The sequence below is a fragment of the Physella acuta genome, unplaced genomic scaffold (genome assembly GCF_028476545.2).
Source record: "Physella acuta isolate Inbredline_101_S28 unplaced genomic scaffold, ASM2847654v3 ptg000456l, whole genome shotgun sequence".
NCBI classification, from domain to species: Eukaryota; Metazoa; Mollusca; class Gastropoda; family Physidae; genus Physella; species Physella acuta.
In genome coordinates this window covers 192,575-214,229 of record NW_026731975.1, presented here as the reverse complement: position 1 = coordinate 214,229, position 21,655 = coordinate 192,575, and the positions used below count along the sequence as shown (strand labels likewise).

Genomic DNA, 21,655 nt, shown 5'->3' with positions numbered 1-21,655 from the left:
TTGGAGGATTTAAACAGATCTGCGGGTGCCCTGTATAGTTTTTTCCTTGAGTGGTGTGTATAGGGGCCAATGTTTGGATTGCACTTGGTTGTACAAGCTAGACCCACTTTTTATGCTCCATTTTGTTTTGATGTATTTTTAACGTTGAGATAAGATTAATGCATGTTTAAATTTTCTTTTTTTCAATTGTGTATTAATAGTAATATGTATGTAAAAAAATTATTTTATTTTACCCAAATTTCACCATCTGTGCACTAAACATAATACAATATGGCTCTATAGTCTATTTGAACATTAGATGATCGCACATTGGAAAATCCAAGCATAAAGCCTGGGCCTTAAATTGAGGAGAGCCGGATGTAGCCCATGTATCAGGCCCCCTTTCTCCACACAGCTATAAATACATTACCCGTACAACTTTGAATCAGCAGTGTCACAGGTGCTGCGGAAAGGATACCAGAGTTGGTAGTCCTATCACCTAAGGGGCCCCACTCCTGTTTGATTTCAGAGTTTTATCTTCCAGTTGTGTTGCGGTCCCCAGCTTATGAGCCTCCTCTGCCCGAGGATTCGAACTCGAGACTTTCGGCTTAGCAACTATGTGCTTGCCGCCGACCACTAAACACAATACATTTTACATAAAACAATATATCTTCTACTAACATTGAAAGATGTGTATTGTGATTTCAAAAGCAGATTGTTTATTAAAAGCATTCAACTGTATTCTTCCCATTCTTAATTGTTATATTGTGGGGGGGATCTCCTCCAAACATAATTAAGTATTATGTTATGTGCCATATTGACTTCGACTTCAGCCTGCTAATTTTTTTGGATATGCTTCCATAGCTTTTGTCCATCCAATAACACTCAGAAAGGCAGATGTTTAATTTTGAAGTTTTCCCTCCAAGATGGGTTCATGTCATGTTTGCCTGTCGTCCCTACTGGGACATAGGCCGCTGACAAGAGCTTTCCAGACGTCTCTGTCCAGGGCTAGTCTCTCCAACCGTCCCCAGGTGTATCCAATCTTCTTGGTGTCTTCTTCCAGGTCACACCTCCAGGTCTTTCTTGGTCTGCCTCTCTTCCTCCTGCCTTGTGCATTCCAGGTGAGGGCCTGTCTTGTTATGCTGGATACAGGCTTCCTGAGTGTGTGGCCAATCCATTTCCATTTTCTCTGGAGGATCTCTACTTCAACTAGCAGTTGATTTGTCCGTTGCCATAGAACATAATTTCTTATGGTTTTAGGCCAGCGAATTTGCAGGATCTTTTTGAGGCATGCGTTTATAAATGATTGTATTTTCTTCTTATTTATAACAGTTATTCTCAATGTCTCGGCTCCATAGAGTAAAACAGGTTTTACTATGTGTTGAAGATCCGGATTGGAATAAAATAAGGTACCTTATATTGCTTTGATGTGTTAAGAATCAGCATAATTGAACACATTTTTAAAAATTTGCTTTGAGAATTTAATAATAGTGATGTTAGTGACCTTTAATTGGTGGTGGATATAGGTAGAATTTTTGGGTAACATTTGATTATTGTTGGCTTATTTGTAGGTTTTATTTTAAATGCCAAAGTAGTAGTGTTAGTTAATTATTGTGCATCTTTTGCTATAACCAACCAGCTACCTTTTGATAAAAAACATATAATAGAACAGTTTTTTTTACAATTAATTGACATTGACTTTAATATAATGGTCATGATTTTATATCCTGTTTACAAAATAATTTTCATTTTGTATACTATTGTTTTTGACACCTTGTTGTATTTTATAAAAATGTATTTTATAGTTAAATAGTTAGTTATATAATTTTCACTAAAAAATAAAACTAATAATATTAAAATTGTGCCATTTTAAATTTTAGTGTATTGATTGCAATAATAATAGTAACAATTTTAAACTGTATTTTAAAAACAAGGTCTTACAAGCCCTAAATAAAAGAAAATGAGGAATAATTAAAGTAAAATAAAGTAAACAAAAGCATGATATTCTATGAAAAAAATTATCCATTTAGGACGTCCACACAGATGGGGGGGGGGGGTAAAAATAGATTTTTGTGGACACATGTGGACTGGGGGGGGGGGCCTTCGGGTCTATGCAGATGTCCACATGTTACATTTAACATCAAAGTGCAAACATAAAACTTATTCTGTGTGTAAAAAGTAAAAATAAGACAACTGTGATCAAGTTTGCTAAAACCATCATAGCGTTTAAATATCTACCCTATAAATTGTTGCAAGAATGTGTCATCACTCTGTTTGAAACCCTCTACTCGACCTTCCGGAGTGTGATGTCGTTTATGGAATAGCTCTGATCCTGAAATTAGTAGTTTTTTTTTTCATAATTGTTTATTGGATTTCCACAGAAAATGTTACCTGATGACCACTTTTGTATAGAAATTTTCATTTTTTAAATTTTTTAAATTCTATTTGCAAATTGTTGAAGTGTTAAATATATTTTTGGACTGAGATATATATATATATATATATATATATATATATATATATATATATATATATATATATATATATATATATATATATATATATATATATATATGATTGTAACATTTTGTGGTGTTTGTTTCAAGTGCATTTAAAATTGTAAAATGTCAATATTTTTAAACATTTAAAGGGATAGTGTGGTCAGCACTGTGCTCAGCTGCCTTTACTTTTCTTGAGTCAGGTACCCATTTGAGCTGGGTGGACTTAAGGACATCCTACTGTCCCGACTTAGATACCTTTGGAAAAGCATGTATTCACTTCACTATTCGCCCCACTAATTTTAAAAAAATGTTCATCTAAAAGGGATATTATAAAAAATGAATAACCCCTAAAATACATAACAAAACAAATTACCAAATGGAGAGGAAGGTAGATATTTTGCTGTTGCTCATATAACCTGAAAATGTTTATAGCATTATTGACGTAGGCCTATATGTTATGTATTAATAGTGTACTTTTCACTTTACAAACATTGTTAAGGTGATAAGCAGGTTGTTGTGTGTGAGTATTTGGACTGTCTTTTGGTATAAACATGATGGTTAAAAAGTTGTTTTTTTTTTTACCTATGAGGGAATCAGAGAACAAAATAACAGTACATTTTCGTATAGTGGTACTATTATCAATTTCTAATTGTACAATATTGAAATTATAAAGCAGCTGCCATTGAGATTAGATTCTTTTGTGATTATTCATGGTAAAGAACCAGTTGCTTGAACAGGTGGCACTGCTTGAAACAGCTTTGTGGTGGTGAATTTTACATTTATATTGCCAAGTAAATTTTTTTTTGGGGCAGATCAATTTTAGTTTAAATTGCTAGTCATCACACTTTTTAAAATTGTGTTTCTATACTTGTATGATAGAGGAATAAACAAAATTGTTAATAAAGTACTTATAGGGTTGCCAGATACCTTTTCCGAAAATACTGGACACCTTTCCATCCTTCCATTCTCAGGTATGCCGCAAAGCAGAAGAAGGGGGGTAACAGTATTATTCATATACTTGTCCAGTATTTATATTTATTTTATCCTGGACAGTCTGCTCAAATACTGGACTGTCCAGTTAAAAACTGGACACCTGGCAACCCTAAGTACTTATGTTTAATTTAAGCACATTGTTCACCAGAATTAACTTAGTTATGATAGTAATGATAGCCTGAAGACTTGAACCTGAACACTAAGATTTTAATGAGTGACTGCTTTTATTTTAATTAACTAAATCATTATGTATTATTAGATGAGAATATTTACATAAAAAAACTTGTTTTTGCCTATTAGAACTTATTTTTATAGTTGATTGTATTGTTTTTACTCTATACCTCAACTCTTTGTTTTTAGGAATTTTAATAATAAATAAATGAAGTGATATTTAGTTTTATTAAAAATAAAATAATCATTTTCATCCCATCCCCTGTCAACATTAATTAATTTTTTTTTCAAATACTAAGAGTGACTATTTTATAGTATAAAATAACATCCTACATGCATGCAAACCAGGATGATAAGTTTATAAAGAATGCATTATGGGTAGGGAGGTAATCTATATATAGTACTCAATGGTGAATAATCTATATATATAATTCTCTTCATTGGGACCATGCGAGACACAAAGACGTAAGCTCAACAGACCATATCACTACCACCCCCACCAGTCTGGTGAGCTGTTTACAATTGTAGTGATGGCTATTAGGGGCAGATAATTTAGTTTTTAAACGATTCAAACTAAGTGGAGATAATAAGATGTTCTGCTTGCTCTTTTCGTTGTCGCCTGTAAACTGTCATCCCAGATGTTTTGTTAACAATTCACCCCCTCCACACAAAGATATTTTGAAAAATATGTAGGCCTATCTATCAAAGTTGACTAATTTTTTTGCATGTGTAATTTTAATGCTACAAATATTTTAATTACTCTGCTCTTAATTAATGTATTGTGGGGCTATAGGCAAGATTTTAGGAGCCCCCCCCCCCCCCCCACCCCCTTCCATACAGATATATCTAAACCCAAACAAAAACTGAAAGGCTTGATCCACTTGTTATTGAAAAAAAAACTGATCACTAGTTCTATATCTTCCAAAACTATAAATAGAAATCTTTAAATCAATACACTTGTACTGTACTTGTAGTATTTAATGGACCCAACCAAGAATAGACTGTTTTATTTTTGTATTTTTGTGGACTTTACTAAAGCTTGTATGTATTTTATGTCTTTAGTATTTTTGGAAACCAAACACAATGTAAAAAAAATGCAAAACAATTTGTTTGCATTTTATCACAAATATAAGCAAAAATGGCAGAACTAAGTCAAGTCACTTAGGTGGTTTAATTAAAATAATTTTATTTAAAAAATCTGCAAAGTTTTAGAAGAAATTACTATGAAGTGGGGTTTTCAGAAAATTGATTAATGAGTTCCTGTACTGACAATTAATGTTTGTCTTATGAAAGTGAAACTTCAGGTTATAACTTAGGCTAGTTGAAAATAAATAAAAATGTAGCCTTAAACTCAAAAGTTTTCAAGTTCTCTGGATTTACAACTTTTAATTTTATACCACTGATTCTAAAAATATTAAATTTCTGTATTATTTTCAGGTTTAAGTTATTAAAAATTGTTTTTACTGCCACTTTGATGGCAAAATAAAAAAAAACCACAATTTTTATCCACATCAACAATAATGATAGGATTCTTGCAACTCGATGTCATTTAATATTATTATATGAAAATAAAGCCTACATTTATATAGACTAACACATTGTCATCAAGGATATTTTTGAAAGATTTGGAAATAACATCTGGGTGAACAATTTATTTAAACATTACACCAAGAACAACAGCATCAAGAATTGAGTTAAATAAATACTTTTGAGTATGGGTTTTAAAAATAATTTTATTGGAAATGAATCATTTATTTTATGTAAAACAATTGTTTACACATGTTGTATGCTTCTTTTGGTCACACCTAATTTATGTGAATATGTCTTAATCTAATGAGGTAAAGAATAACTAAATACAATTTAACTTACTTCACATAAAGGAACTATCATTGAATTATTTTTATGTGAAAGATTACATATAATAAAAAGTTTTTTTTTAAAAGTACTAAACATCAGTGAGACTAATCTAACAAGCACTCCCTACCCTTGCCTTAACTCACTCATTAAGACATTCTGACAATTTACACTTACTGTTTGATAAAATCTTTTTTTACACCTAAGTTGTTGGTTACAAATATAACCAAATAAGCTAAACATAATCTCCACATATAATGATGTACAAAAATGAATGAATTTAATAGTACATTTTAAAAACTTTAATCAAAAGCAAAATTGAGAGTGTTATTTTACATATTTCTCCATAAACTTTTTATGAAACTCTGAACGTAATGTGTCGTTTATAAAACCCCTTGAAGTTCTTGATTCATCACCTTTGGCACAATTCTTGAACACAACATCATCATCCCATCTGTTAAAAATAGTTGAGAAAGAAAATGTGTGAGTTTCCATCTGGAATAATTTTAGTTGCATGCATGGTAGCATGAACCTTAAAAAAAAGGTCTTAAGATTTTAAAATAATAGCAACTGATGTTACAGTATTACCTATTTATACTTTTCTAGTAAGCTATTGCTCAAATTTTTAAGTACAACTCATTTAAATGTACAAACTTTGCTTGTCTCCATTATTTTAACCAGTTTTTGAAACAATGCAATTACAATTTGACATAAAATTTTGGCAGGTTTTTCTTTTGATTTAAAAAAAAACAACTCAACATTAGATCAGAAGAAATAATACAAACGGACTAACCTCCTTTTAACCTTAAAGTCTGTGGCTGATTGCTTTTCTGGCTGCATTAATGGGTTACCCATAAGAATATTTTCAGTTCGAATCCTTTCTTCTTCTGCTTTTCTTTCAGCTTCCTGTAACCACAAAAACAGTTTAGTGCTCAGAAATGTTGAGAGGATTTCATACACCTAATTTTAACTTTAAAAGAACTTTTTAAACTAAGAAAAAAAAAACAATGAACATCTTTTCTTGAGGAAAAAACACTTCAGAGGTAAATTATGCTCAATGAAAACAAGTGCATGTTTATGTCCCTACCCAATCATGGCTGATAGATTAATACTATAACCACTTTATTTTTTGGTAATTTATTTAACACACAAATGTTATTGTTTTGATTCTGCAGCTGAAGACAGTTCTAAATAGGCTTACTTTTTCACAATTTTTTCTCTAAAAAATACAAAAACAGATCTAAATGAAAATGCAGCAAGAAGTAAATACAACTTAAGAGTTAGAGCTCTTGTGATATCACTATCAAGATTAATGATTAAAAAATTTGAATCTGCAAATGAATAGAATAAATAGAATAAAGTATCAATGAACACTGGTGGCATTCTGAAAACTGCGAGCATCATTCTTGTCTTAAACCAGGTTTATAACAATAATCTACACACATAATGAAATTTAAACGGATAATAAGTCTCTTGAAAGTATTCTGAACTTGCCATTTTTGCTTTTTCTTCTATTCTCTCTTTCTTTATTCTTTGTAGCTCTGCTAATAATTCAGCTGTGTCATCTTCATCATCAGAATCCTCTTCATCTTCCTTTTATTTGTTGAAAAGGAATTGAAATAATGTCTCAGTTAAAACAATAATAGGCCTAATAATAATAAAACAAGTGATATTTAAACACAATTTTTTTTTGTAATTGAGAAAAAAAGTTCATTTTAGCAATCATTATTAAAAATTAAAATGAAATAAATTAGATCATAATCAATTATATGAATTAATTATTGCTCAAGTTTTTAATTTCTTTAACTTTAACATTTTCACAAGAACACACAAATTATCTTATTTTAGAACTGAAAAAAATGTTATGTTTTACATCATCATCAACAGGGTCATCTGCATCAAGGTTAGCTGCTGGTATCTGTTCAATTCTTGGTCTTTTACTACTGCTGCTACCAGAATCTGAAATTTTCAACAAACTAAGAATTCAAAGTATTTAAAATAAGGAAAAATAAAAGATAAACAATTAAAGATAGAGAATACAAGTTCTTTTTTTTTTTAAAAAGACAATCAACCTCTTCCTCTGTCCCGCTTCTCTCGTGAAGATCTTTCTCTTTCCTCTAATTCACGACGAAAGTCACGATTTCTAAGTTCTTCTTGTGTGCCTTGACCTTCTTGTCTAAAATAAAAATAAACTTGATATTAAAAACATCTAGCTAGAAAGAAATGTATGTATTTAATAATCCATAAGAACTCATACATTGGAATGTGCATGATAGAATGACATTGAATTGAAAGGCATACTTTAATTTAAACAAGACACTGCTATTGTAAATTTTAGAAAAAATAAAACTTATAATCACCTGTATTTTGATTTGGTGTGGGATGGAAGATCTCTACTTGAATATTGTTTTGAGAGAACACTAAGATCACCCTCTCCTTTACCACGGCCTCCTTTGGCTGTATCCCATGTTGGTCTAGCAGCTGTTGTCATCTTGATAAGTCAGGTGCTTAAAAATACAAGAGAAAACAGTGGCATCATAATTACATATATATAAATGTCATTTGATACATAAGGGAAGTAATTTCAAACAGTCTGAGTTTGAAATGGATGTTAATTTATGTGATTATTTATTTCTATTTTTAGCAACTACTATTTCTAAGAAATGTAATTAAATTTTTCAATTAAAATATACAGAACTACTTTTTAAATTTTTTAACTACTATGGCAAAGCACTATTCTGTTCTACTGCTAATACATTCTACCCTTCTCTGTTTTATTATCCCCTACTCTCCTCTACCCTAACCAACCCTACTCACTGAGTCACTCTAACCCTCTCTGACCCTAACCATTCTCCATTTCAGTGTACAGTACAGTGTCCAAATAGTGGTGTGTAAAGTGTTGCATGTCTGTTTGGGAGTTATCTGGCGGGTGTAGTGTTGTTGGTGCATTAAAAAATACATTGTTTTTAAGAAATCTGAAAGAACTCAACAAAAACCTACAAATGAGATTAGCTTGTTATAAGGGGAATAAATTGTTATATGAATAGTTGGCTGAAAATTTCTCAATGACAGTACAATTTTAAAAAATGTTTTTAAAAAAGTGTACTTAACATGTATATTATGTATATTAATTGTAGTAATACATTATTTTTTAAGTAACCACCTTCTGTAAGGAATTATAGTTTTGAAAGTTGCTCAATAATATTTCTTGCAGGGATTCGAGCTCAATGTGTAAATAGGTAATTGCATAAGCAATTTCATTTAAATATCACAATTGATGACTTTTTAGTTCTATTTTTTAAATACTCTATAGGAATACTGAAGTTCAGATCTCACTGTGAATGTAAACCATAGGATTTATGTATTCCATATATCCATTGCTATTCCAATATTTTTAGTCTAGCAACAGTTTGTGATATCTTATATTTTAAATATTACAGCAATTTATTGCCCTAGTGCAGATCAAGTTATGGTAATTTTTTCAGCATATACAATCCTGATTTATTGACTAGTGGTAAATCTATGTTCTAATACTAATTGTCACAAGTTATTACATTTATTGTCTCTTAACAAATCTGTTATAAAAAAATGTATTAATGTAATGTTTATTGCCACCAATTATAATTTGAAATATAAATAATTTAAGCAGAACAAAATCTAAATTAAATTTTGATCAGTTGATTAGGAAAAACTTGCCAATCTTTTTTGTAAAATTTGTGTTAAAATAACTTGACCAGATGTCTTCTGAGGTATACTGCTAATTTTATTTAACAAATTAGTTGTAAAAGTTTTAATGGCTAATCGCCGATCTAGCAGTTCTTTATTACTAGGACTTAAATTAGTTACCTAGTTTTTCTTAGAGAGCATAGTGATGTTTAAAGAACCACTTGGCTTTATATAACCAGGCTCACAACATAAATGCTTAAAAAATTGCTCTGTTGTTATTAGTACTATTTAGTGTAGCTATAGCTTTAATTTTTGGAAATTAATTACGGTATGTATTATTCTTGCTGGCTTATTGATCAAAGAAGGTGTGATTTTGTTTTATATGATAAAGTATAGTGTTTCTGTAGCCTTTGGTTGTTTTTTTTAATGAAAGAAGGTTTTATGCCCAAAGTTTAACCACCAACCTGGAGGACCAAGATGCTAGCTTTCATCTGATCCCTATCCATGGAGTTCTTCCAGCTTAGTTGAATCTAGCAGGAGTTTACACTCCCAATGGTATAGCTCTGGTAGCCATCAGGGCACACAAGCTGCCAAGTCAGGCAAGGCTCTAGCACCAGACGGACATATCACTAAACTGTCATGCATCTGTTGCCATAAGCAGCCTGTACTATTAAAGTTGATATGCAAAAGAAGTTTTTTTTTTACTGTAAAATATAATTATTGGCAGTATGAAAGATCTCAAGTGTCTTGTACCTTCGACATATACCATAACATAATGGTCATGATTTTATATTCTATTTTCAATATATTTTAATCTAGTATACCATTGTTATTAAAATCTTGATTTATTTCACAGTTTATTTTTATAGTAAAATAGCTTATAATTTTACTTTTATACTAAAACTTAGAATAGTACAATTTTGTTATTTTAATTTTTTTAGCATAATAGTAATAGTAAATGTTATGCACTGAAGTCAAGAAAATAAATTTGTTTTGTTAAAATTGTTGTACCTCAATTTATTAAAATATAAATAAAAAGTGTCTTTTTTATTGTAAAAGTTGTCAAATTTATACACCATATTTTGAAAAGAGTACATTTTTTTCTACATGGAGTACATATTTCTGTCATGTGTATATTTTTAGCATAATAGTAAATGTTATGCACTGAAGTCAAGAAAATAAATTTGTTTTGTTATAATGAATTGTTATACCTCAATTTGTTAAAATATAAACAAAAGTGTCTTTTTTATTGTAAAAGTTGTCAAATTTATACACCATATTTTGAAAAGAGTACATTTTTTTCTACATTGACTACATATTTCTGTCATGTGTATGGCTATTCCATGTATAATATTTTTCTTAAAATTTACAATTTTTTTCAGCTTTCAAAATATGGAAAAAAGTAGTTTACTGTTGCTTATTTTTGATGAAAATGTTCTGCTGTATTTAGCAGAGGTGAAATAGGCCTATATATTACATACTCAAAAAGCATGGGATTTTACAGACATTTTGAAGAGTTGTTATCTGAATTTGGACTGTCATTTGGGATAAATTTGTTGGTGTGTATTGTCATATTTTCCCATGGTATTTACTATTCATTTCAATTTACAAGTCAAAATTATAAAGTAACTATCATTAAGATTTTTTTATATTGTAATTGTTCATAGTTAAGAACTAATAGGTAGAATGGGTGGCGCTGTTTTAAAGAACTCTGTGGTGGTGAATGTTACATGAATATAGTTGGATAAAAATTAAGCAAATAAGTGAACAATCATGACTGATTTAGTACTGTGTTTACATGTTTATTAATGAACTATAAATGTTTAATTTAAGCACATTTTCCACCTGAAATTACCCATATAGATGTAGGCCTATATAGCTCAGAGTGGATAGCCTGAAAACTTGAATCTTAATGCCATTAGTGACTGCCTTTATTTCAGCAATACAATTCATTGTGTATTAGAAGAAATTTTGTAGATTTTTTATATTCAACTTTTTTGGTGCATAATATTAAAATTTTTTTTTAAAAAACAGTTTATTCATTTTGTTTTTATTTTAAACCTGTTTGTTGTTTTAATAATGAATAAGTGAATGAACAAGAACTAACTGATCATTAGTTTGATCTATATATCTTCATAAGACTAAAAATCTTCAAATAAATAATTTGTACCAACTGATATCAAAATTAACCCTTAATATTTATAGATTCACAAATCGTCATCATGTATACATCATGTATACATTTCAAAAGAAATGAAATAACTGTTTTGGTAGAACTGGGCAAAAATTGATTGCAATATTTCACAGATAGGATCAAGAAGGGAGTCATATGAATTCTCTTAATATTCAAGAATTAAAAAAAAAGGTTTTTATCGGAAACTAGTTATTGTTCATTTTCTGTAAAACTATTGTTTGTACACATGATATGCTTTTTTTGCACAAACCAAATACTTTAAAAAAATTTGTCCTAGTGCAATTCAATGAGGTTAATAATAACTAAATAAAAATTGAACTTACTTCATGTGAATGAACAATCATTTATAAATTGTAAGTAAAAGTTAACAAATAATAAAAAAAGTAAATTATATTTAAAAAAAAACCTAATCTCATTGAAACTAATCTAAGAAGCCTCCCTTCCCACATAATTTATACTTATTGTTTTAGAAAATGGATACTTTATGTTACACAAGAAGTTTATAACTAATAATGTGATCAAAGAAGCTAAATATTATCGGGTGTAGGACAAAAGGCAGACATAAATAAACCAGGAGTGATCTCCCCTAAACTTTCTCGAATATTCTAATATAACACTACGGGGGATGGCAACTCGAGACAGACAATATTTTTAATCCATTTTTAATTACTTAAACTTTTTATAATAGAATAGAATCTCGTATGAAAAAGAATTGCACACCAAGTGAAAGCCAAATAAAATGCGTTTTTTTTTGAGAAATCGGAAATAGCATAAATTACTACTTCCGGTCAACGGAAATTACTCAAAATTTGGTAGAAGGCAGAGAATTAGAACTTTTACTTACTTGTGAAATTTCATTTATCTATCTGAAATAGTACTCAAGTTATAGGCTTTTGAAAAATTCAAAATAGGAAAAGTTCAACTTCCGGTTATCGGAAATCGCTTAAAAAATTGATACGGATCTACGATTTTGATATAATACTTATATATGAAATTTCATCAAACTAGCTGTAACGGTACTTAAGTTATCGTGTTTACACACAGACACACATATGGGCAAGATTGCAAAACTACGTTTTTCCGACTCGGGGAGCCCTAAAATGTCAAGATTTGCAAAAATCTCTATTTTTTTTTTTTTGCAAGATTACAAGACTTTATACTTCGTATATACGAGAAAGTAAAAAGGCTCACTGGGCAAAATGCCAACAGACTATAAGGGCGACAAACATAAAACTCCTAATATCACAAAATATGGGTCACTACAGATCTCCCCTCTAGAGTACCATCAAAGAACAAAGACAGAGGTCGAACATCCAAGGGAAGAGACAGTGTTAGTTGCTATCCTTATAATGTGAACAATCTGGTCCAAGAAACTGGAGATTACAGGAGTGTCCTAAACACAAAAGGTCAACACTTAAATATTGCGAAGTTTGGTCACTACTGATTGTTTTTAATAACTACTAAGCATGTCTATTATTTTAGATTGTTGTTTTATAAAACTTGTCTGCCTTATGTCCAGTCTGCCTTTCTAATGTCAGCCTTATGGTTTGTCTGCCTTTTTTTGTCTGAATCCTATATAATCCCATATAATAATATACAAAAATGAATATATTTCATAATACATTTTATTGACTGTAATCAAAAGCAAAACTTAAAGTGCTATTTTACATATTTCTCCATAAACTTTTTATGAAATTCTGAACGTAATGTGTCGTTTATAAAACCCCTTGAAGTTCTTGTTTCATCACCTTTGGCACAGTTCTTGAAAACAACATCATCATCCCATCTGTTAAAAATATTTGAGAAAGACAATTTGTGAGTTTCAATAGTCACAACAATCTAGAATAACTTAAGCTGCATGCTTATGGTAGCATGAACATTAAAAAAGTCTACTTTTCCAATAAGCTATTGCTCAAATTTTCAAATACAACACATTTTAAATGTACAAACTAATGTACATTATTCTAACCAGTTAAAACCAAGGGGGTCATTGCTTTTCAATCATGAAAGCAATTTTCTAAAGAAATAAAACGTAAGTTTTATATAACTTCCTTGAGAATAGTAATCAAGTACAACTGATTTTAGCATAAAATGGGTACATTTTTTAAAGTTACTATTGTTGCCTTGGCCCCAACCATCAACAGGAAAAAGTTTTATGTGCTTCCATATTTTCCTATTTGTGTTTTTGAAACAATTCAATTAAAATTTGACATAAAATTTTGGCAGGTTTTTCTTTTGGTTTAAAAAAAAACCCTCAACATTAGATCAGAAGAAATAATACAAACGGACTAACCTCCTTTTAACCTTAAAGTCTGTGGCTGATTGCTTTTCTGGCTGCATTAATGGGTTACCCATGAGAATATTTTCAGTTCGAATCCTTTCTTCTTCTGCTTTTCTTTCAGCTTCCTGTAACCACAAAAACAGTTTAGTGCTCAGAAATGTTGAGAGGATTTCATACACCTAATTTTAACTTTCAAAGAACTTTTTAAACTAAGAAAAAAAAACAATGAACATCTTTTCTTGAGGAAAAAACACTTCAGAGGAAAATTATGCTCAATGAAAACAAGTGCATGTATATGTCCCTACCCAATCATGGATGATAGATTAATAATACTACAACCACTTTATTTTTTGGTAAATTATTTAACACACAAATGTTATTGTTTTGATTCTGCAGCTGAAGGCAGTTCTGCTATGTTAAATAGGCCTACTTTTTCACAATTTTTTCTCTAAAAAATACAAAAATAGACTAGATCTAAATGAAAATGCAGCAAGAAGTAAATACAACTTAGAGTTAGAGCTCTTGTGATATCACTATCAAGATTAATGATTAAAAAATTTGAATCTGCAAAATGAATAGAGTAAATAGAATAAAGTACCAAATGAAAGCTGGTGGCATTCTGAAAACTGTGAGCATCATTCTTGTCTTTAACCAGGTTTATAACAATAATCTACACACATAATGCAATTTAAACGGATAATAAATCTCTTGAAAGTATTCTGAACTTGCCATTTTTGCTTTTTCTTCTATTCTCTCTTTCTTTATTCTTTGTAGCTCTGCTAATAATTCAGCTGTGTCATCTTCATCATCAGAATCCTCTTCATCTTCCTTTTATTTGTTGAAAAGGAATTGAAATAATGTCTCAGTTAAAACAATAATAGGCCTAATAATAATAAAACAAGTGATATTTAAAAAGTTCATTTTAGCAATCATAATTAAAAATTAAAATGAAATAAATTAGATCATAATCAATTATATGAATTAATTTTTGCTCAAGTTTTTAATTTCTTTAACTTTAACATTTTCACAAGAACACACAAATTATCTTATTTTAGAACTGAAAAAAATGTTATGTTTTACATCATCATCAACAGGGTCATCTGCATCAAGGTTAGCTGCTGGTATCTGTTCAATTCTTGGTCTTTTACTACTGCTGCTACCAGAATCTGAAATTTTCAACAAACTAAGAATTCAAAGTATTTAAAATAAGGAAAAATAAAAGATAAACAATTAAAGATAGAGAATACAAGTTCTTTTTTTTTTTAAAAAGACAATCAACCTCTTCCTCTGTCCCGCTTCTCCCGTGAAGATCTTTCTCTTTCCTCTAATTCACGACGAAAGTCACGATTTCTAAGTTCTTCTTGTGTGCCTTGACCTTCTTGTCTAAAATAAAAATAAACTTGATATTAAAAACATCTAGCTAGAAAGAAATGTATGTATTTAATAATCCATAAGAACTCATACATTGGAATGTGCATGATAGAATGACATTGAATTGAAAGGCATACTTTACTATTGTAAATTGTAGAAGTAAAAAACTTATAATCACCTGTATTTTGATTTGGTGTGGGATGGAAGATCTCTACTTGAATATTGTTTTGAGAGAACACTAAGATCACCCTCTCCTTTACCACGGCCTCCTTTGGCTGTATCCCATGTTGGTCTAGCAGCTGTTGTCATCTTGATAAGTCAGGTGCTTAAAAATACAAGAGAAAACAGTGGCATCATAATTACATATATAAATGTAATTTGATACATAAGGGAAGTAATTTCAAGCAGAGTCTGTGAGTTTGAATAGATGTTAATTTATGTGATTACTTATTTCTATTTTTAGCAACTACTATTTCTAAGAAATGTAATTAAATTTTTCAATTAAAATATACAGAACTACTTTTTAAATTTTTGAACTATGACAAAGCACTATTCTGTTCTACTGCTAATACATTCTATCCTTCTCTGTTTTATTATCCCCTACTCTCCTCTACCCTAACCAATCCCACTCACTGAGTCACTCTAACCCTCTCTGACCCTAACCATTCTCCATTCCAGTGTACAGTACAGTGTCCAAATAGTGGTGTGTAAAGTGTTGCATGTCTGTTTGGGAGTTATCTGGCGGGTGTAGTGTTGTTGGTGCATTAAAAAATGTGTCTTTTTATGGTTTGGTGGTTTCATGAGGCGTGGCGTAGTGTAATTAGGCTTACTGTTATTTAATTATTTTAATATTGTCACATCTTTTTGCTTTAATTAATTAATAGGGGCCTAGCCTCTAGAATACCATTATTACTTTTTATTACTATAATATTAGTCTATAGTAGGCCTATAGATCTAGAATCTATTCTAGATCTATAACATTTATACCTATTAACAATTAGATCTAGATCTATATACTCGGTTGTGTTGTGTACTGTTTTTTCTTATTGCCCTCCAAAAACTTAGACCTAAATCTAACCTACCAAAAATTATTTTGAAAAATTGTTTACAAATTATTTAAAAATGAAACTTTTAATATGATCTTTTTTTTAAATATGTATTTGAAAATATTTCTATTGCCTACACACACGCCATCTTCAATATGCAAAGTTTCATCACTGGACCTTAAGGTCGATTCTAGCCAGAAGATGCACATAGAGCTACAATTACCTGGTTTTTCTTTTCATCTAGGCTATTCAAATAGATTTTAAAATTTTTTTAATACTTTACTTATAGTAGTTATAGAATAGAACTCTTAACTCGATATACTATAAATCCATAACTATACTATGAACGCATCGTCCGAAGCGCAACTGCTCTACCACATGGATAGTTTTGTCAGAAGAATAAGGTTAAAAGTAAAAGCCAAAATGGCAATTAATTTGATCCCATTGCGCAGCTATAAAGTCAGTAAAGGGATAATTTGAGCCCATTGCTCATAAGTAGTTACATTGTAACTTAATTAAATAAATAGGCAATCCTAAACTTTAAAGCTGGACACAAACTTTGAATGCAGATTTTCAGATCTAGATCTAGATCTATTTATTTTTAGTTACAGTCAAATCACGGGTTGGTTAAAGTCAACAAAGTGACTACTTGGAAAAAGATGTTTCGGCGGATAATATGAAACTCAATAGTTCTGCACATGCCTGATGACCTTGCCTTAATACTAATAGGTGTGCTAGGATTAGTTAGGGTTAGGGTTCTGCGGTTTGTTTGTAAACACATGCATGTGCAGAGTTAGGGCAGAGTACCAATGAATGAAGGCGGTAGTTTCTCCATTTTTAAAGTGTAAAAAGTAAAAGTAAAGTAGATCTAGTAGTGAAGTGTTTAAAGAACAGAAATAGATCTAGACTATTCTAGTAAACATCTAAAAATTAGGCTTAGATCTAATTAAAATTATTATTCTAAAAAAAATCTCAAAAAGTCCGTTGCTCAAGCACTCCAATCACTCAGGGGGAATCAGATCAGGGTAATCTATCGTTTTGGGTACGTAAAATCGCCCGCGGCTAGAAATGTGCGAAAAAGTTACCTCACTGTCAAGGCTTTAATAGAAGTATATTGTGATATATTTGTGTCAAATATTATAGATAAATGAATAATAAACCTAAATCAATGGCTAAATATATCAATATAGGCCAGAAATTAACTTTAAACAGCAGTGTTTGCGAGCAAGATTTCCTATATAAACAGCCGCCATTTGTAAAATAGAGTTGCCTTCCCCTGAATCTTGCGCTATATTCCGCTATAAGTTTGCAAAAACAGAACTTAAACAAGATGGCTGCTATAGTAAATGAGCATGGTTGCATCTGTTGGAAACATCGCTAGTCTTCATTTATTACTGAAAAGTTTTAATTCAGTTGTTTAAAAACAGGTACATAAATGAAACAAGGAATCATTTTTGTATTTTTCAGAACATAAATCCTCCTCAAAATGTGAAATAATTATTAAAATTCAAGGAGTCACCTGTCTTTCACATTACTAGTCGCGGGCGATTTTACGTACCTAAAACGATAGATTACCCAGATCAGTCAGAATCAACTTCAAAATCACGGCAATAAACCACAATTTATAACTGAACGTTAAATTATTACAGATGGATTACCTTTACTTAAATTTTTAAAAGATTATATTGTTTAATCTTTAAAATTAGATCGAGAAACTATAAAGCTATTAGATCTACACTATATTTATATTGAAAGAGCTCTTTTCATAAATAATCAACAGACGGACGCCATGTTAGGAGAAAATATTAAAACTAAAAACCGTCTGCCGGCGTTTGCTAACGAAAAACGTAAAATGGACTAAGCAGTATCTGTAGTACAATACAATTACTAAAATATTACTATTATATCTAGAAAAGATCTAGTCTACTATTTTTAGAATCATTTAGATCTATATCAGTGCAGGAATAATGTATTGGTTTGTTTGCGCAACACTTTTTAAAGCTTTATCAAAAGAAATGTCTTCAAAATATTCGAAATAGCTGCTTGTATTCTGTTTAAAGTTACTTTTTAAAATGGACAACTATAACATAACACTTTTTTAACGCATCCATCTATTTTAACTCGTCGCACATCATCCGTAAAGTCCGAGCGTCCCCCCGGAGTGACGTAATTTATAGACGACCCCTGCTTGTAAATTACTGCAAATAGAGATGCAGCCTCAAAGAAAACAAGTTAATTAAAAAGTCTAGTGACATTTAAGCGCAATTTCCTTATGTTATCTAAAAATAGCTCTGTCGTATCGTAAATCAAGAGCAGGGTTAGTAAAACCATTGGTTAAAATACATGTTTTATTTACAATAGAGTTACATGACTAAAAACCATTGCGCGCCTAGCTACTGAACGTGATTACGCAGCCATTGAACGTGATGGCGCAGCTATTGAACGTGATGACGCGTGTGGTGTGGTTGGATAAAAATGCCTACTAATTCAGTCCAAATTTTAATTAATTAAAAAAAAATTGTGACCGAACGAAAGGATATTTTTGAAAACTTTCTTCGGCAATATTGTTCAAAATTATGGCAGGAATCGATTGGTACATGTTTCAAGTCGCTAAGTGGTCTGGATGCCGAGATATGGGCCAAAAAAACTGCATTTTTTCGAGGTTTTTTGGCTTTTCCGGGAAATCCATGAAAGAAACCCGGAATTTTTATGGCCTATGTTTATCCTCGTAACTTGCTTAACATAATTGCTTTTGGAACTAGTCCTCGATATTGCTTTGTTGAGGAGGAGATACGACTTAAAGCTGCGGACACACATTCATCCATCCATCCATCCAGAAATGACGGGTTAATAAACGCAATTCTCCAGAATGGAAATTGCGCTAAAAATCTCAAAATATCTACATTTGCAAAATATGGCATAAATTCTTAAAATATTAAATTTTCTAAATTTTACATGAAAATCTCGTAAGTTAAGTTTGTATGTAACTCTACTTAGTAAAGGGAATCAGCCAAAGAAACACAGAACACAGAACAAGCCTAGAAGAATTTCGGGGAAACAAACTTTTTTTCCCCTCCAGATTTAAACGTCCGTGTTTGTAGTTTTTATGCCCATTGTTTGACATACAATATTTAACAAATTGACTCGAGTTGTTTATCATTTTGTTATAGGCCTACTGTGTTATAAAGAGGATAGGGTGGCGCCGATCTATATATATTTCTCTTCTGTGAGACGCTAGAAAACAAGCTGTAAGCGCGCTCCCTACCACCCCCACCCCTACATGGTCTGGTGAGCTGTGGTTCACGCTATGTTTACATTCGTGGAGCCGGGTTTAGTGACGGTTATTAGGGGCAGATAATTTAGTTTGAAACGATTTTAAATTTAGGGGAGGTAACTAAGAGGAGTTTACTTTCACGGGGGGAGGGGTGTAGGGGTGGGGGAAAGGAGGGGGAGGGTTATCGTCTTTAACGAGCTACTGATAGTGTTTTAAAGCAAATATTTTCAGTGGCAGCGTTGGTACTGTCGAATTCACAAATTATGAATTACTGAAAAGTAGAACATAAAACAACTAAATAGCGGTGTATGATACGCCGCGGGTCGGTTCGTTGTAAATATTTATGGAAACCCACCATATTTGTTGCTTAAAGTATTTTCTTGATTACCTCCCCTTACCATTATCTCTTACCACAAACACGCGATGAAGTAAGCAAGTGTTTCTTTCAGGCTTTTCTTCGAGCCTCTCACTCCCCCCCCCCCCCCCCAAGAACTAAATGGAATTGTTATAGAAAATAAAACTTTTACTAGTGTCCGCCTCCCCCCCCCCCCTCGTAAAGTTTAGTCAAAGATCGCTCAGTCTTTATTGTTAAAAAAATGTTTTTTTGGAGATTGGTAAAAAATAGCTAAAATAAAGAAATGAGTATAAGGTATAATGAAAATGAGCGTTTATTTAACTTTAAAGCATCTTTTTGGAGAACGAGGCGCAGTGGCGTAACAACCATGTGGCCAAGATGGACAAAACTTACAATATTTATCTGAGAAATATTTAGGGACCTACACGTTTATAAGAAGTTTGTGCTTACCCCCCCCCCCCCCCGATATTGTCCGCTCCCCAGCTTGCTTGCGAAATTGTAAACAGTATTCCATTTATATAGAAAATAGGCCTATATACTTTAACAAGTGTCAGCCCCCCAAACCCCCCCCCCCCCTCGCTACGTCTCTGGCTCCCCCGGAGAAAAAAAGTCTTTTTTTCTCCGGGGCGGGGGTGCACTTGATATTTTCGGAGGGGGGGGGGGGCGGTCTACATTTTCCGGGGGGGGGGGGGGGGGGCTGACACTAGTAAAAGTATACTATATAAATTCCATCTCGTCCGGAGGGGGGCGGTAGACTTTCTTCGTCCCCCCCCCCCCCCCAAGAGATGCCTGGAAGAAACTCTAACTACTATGTATTCTTGTAATATGAAGGCGAAATCAGGGCCCGACTTCCGTCTAGTCAATCAAGGATACTGCCCTGGGGCTCTAGTTACGAGTTCTGTTTTCAATGGCATCTTAATGAAACTTTCGGTTATCATATGAGTGTTCACCGTTTTTCAAAAAAAAAAAAAAAAAAAAACAGGAAAAAAAAAACACTGTATGTCCTAATACGCCTTCATCATTAGAGTATTTATGCTTTTTTTTCCCCATGCGACTTTTTTCCTACAATCGAGGTAAGTTGGCAGTTGAGATTTTGAATCCTAACGTAGGGAGACAAGATAGGGAATGAAACAATGCATATGATTCGTCGAGGAAAGAAAAGAAAATAGACTTATAGTGATAGACTCTATACCTCTTGAGACCCGCCAAGTATTCTTTAGGAAATATTAAGAACAGATATTTGTATACAGGCTAATAGAATATATAGCATTTTACGTAATCCGATTTTTATATCATGGGGCATAAAAAAATCCGGGCATACATTTTTTCCAACCTTTTTAAAAATAAATTATGAACTGAAAACCCTCGTCTTAAAAAAAAAAAAAATTTTGCCCCGGGTGAGGATCGAACTCACGACCTTCAGATCGCTCGGATTTTTGTATGATTATGAGACTGACGCGCTACCTACTGCGCTACCGAGGCTACGAAATCGCTGGAAGATTATTTAACGAGTCTCTTGATCTATTTTAAGCTATTGTAAGGGAAATAACCAGTACATTAATCAGAATGACGGTATTATAACCTCGGCACAAGACGTTATAAAATGATAAAGGATCATTAGCTCTATTTAAATAAACACCTTTGTTAAAAGTATAGAAGTGATTTTTTATACTTAATGTAAGAAAAAAAAATAGGATAAAAACAAGTGACAAAAACATTCTTATTTATTATTTAGTTGCCCACGGATCTAGATCTTCTACTTGACACCGAGAAGACTGAGAGAGACAGTAAGTGTTGATGAAGCGTTAACAACACTTAGATCTACAATACGTCTCACAAAAAGTATCTAATTTAAGTTCTGTATTCTTAATGCAATTATCATTTTTCGCCACTTTGTAACAGCGCTGTAATTTACTGACGTAAATCCCAACTCTTATTGTAAACATTGAAGGTCTATGCTTTGTTTCCCC

General features: G+C 31.7%; 2 protein-coding genes and 1 non-coding gene across 4 annotated transcripts; all 3 read right to left on the bottom strand.

Moving 5' to 3' along the window:
• Positions 1 to 5,410: 5,410 nt before the first annotated feature.
• Positions 5,411 to 8,038, bottom strand: LOC131943453 (protein CWC15 homolog). The gene is made up of 6 exons (XM_059303597.1): positions 7,859 to 8,038; positions 7,571 to 7,674; positions 7,372 to 7,457; positions 6,989 to 7,091; positions 6,292 to 6,400; positions 5,411 to 5,952 (listed from the first exon to the last, which is right to left on the bottom strand). The coding sequence occupies exons 1-6, from the start codon at positions 7,987 to 7,989 to the stop codon at positions 5,826 to 5,828; spliced, it is 660 nt and encodes a 219-aa protein (XP_059159580.1). The 5' UTR covers positions 7,990 to 8,038; the 3' UTR covers positions 5,411 to 5,825.
• A 2,712-nt stretch (positions 8,039 to 10,750) lies between these two features.
• LOC131943454 (protein CWC15 homolog) lies at positions 10,751 to 21,639 on the bottom strand. 2 transcript variants are annotated; one of them, XM_059303599.1, is made up of 7 exons: positions 21,511 to 21,639; positions 15,189 to 15,335; positions 14,919 to 15,022; positions 14,720 to 14,805; positions 14,365 to 14,467; positions 13,652 to 13,760; positions 10,751 to 13,144 (listed from the first exon to the last, which is right to left on the bottom strand). In XM_059303599.1, exons 2-7 carry the CDS (start codon positions 15,317 to 15,319, stop codon positions 13,018 to 13,020), a joined length of 660 nt encoding a protein of 219 aa, XP_059159582.1. In that variant the 5' UTR covers positions 15,320 to 15,335; positions 21,511 to 21,639; the 3' UTR covers positions 10,751 to 13,017. The 2 variants fall into 2 exon arrangements, with proteins under 2 accessions (XP_059159582.1, XP_059159581.1); XM_059303598.1 differs by lacking the exon at positions 21,511 to 21,639 and adding an exon at positions 17,715 to 17,860 and having other exon boundaries at positions 10,754 to 13,144.
• On the bottom strand, positions 21,075 to 21,167 carry Trnam-cau (transfer RNA methionine (anticodon CAU)). The gene is made up of 2 exons: positions 21,131 to 21,167; positions 21,075 to 21,110 (listed from the first exon to the last, which is right to left on the bottom strand). It is a non-coding gene; the product is annotated as a tRNA-Met (tRNA).
• Positions 21,640 to 21,655: the final 16 nt, after the last annotated feature.

Coding starts and splice junctions, on each gene's coding strand:
- LOC131943454 (XM_059303599.1), bottom strand. CDS start 15,319: ATGACAACAGCTGCTAGACCAACATGGGATACAGCCAAAGGAGGCCGT. Junction 15,023..15,188: donor CACACCAAATCAAAATACAG/GTGATTATAAGT, acceptor TTTTTATTTTAG/ACAAGAAGGTCAAGGCACAC. Junction 13,761..14,364: donor AGAAAAAGCAAAAATGGCAA/GTTCAGAATACT, acceptor GGTTACAGGAAG/CTGAAAGAAAAGCAGAAGAA.
- LOC131943453 (XM_059303597.1), bottom strand. CDS start 7,989: ATGACAACAGCTGCTAGACCAACATGGGATACAGCCAAAGGAGGCCGT. Junction 7,675..7,858: donor CACACCAAATCAAAATACAG/GTGATTATAAGT, acceptor TTTTTATTTTAG/ACAAGAAGGTCAAGGCACAC. Junction 7,458..7,570: donor GAAGCGGGACAGAGGAAGAG/GTTGATTGTCTT, acceptor TGAAAATTTCAG/ATTCTGGTAGCAGCAGTAGT.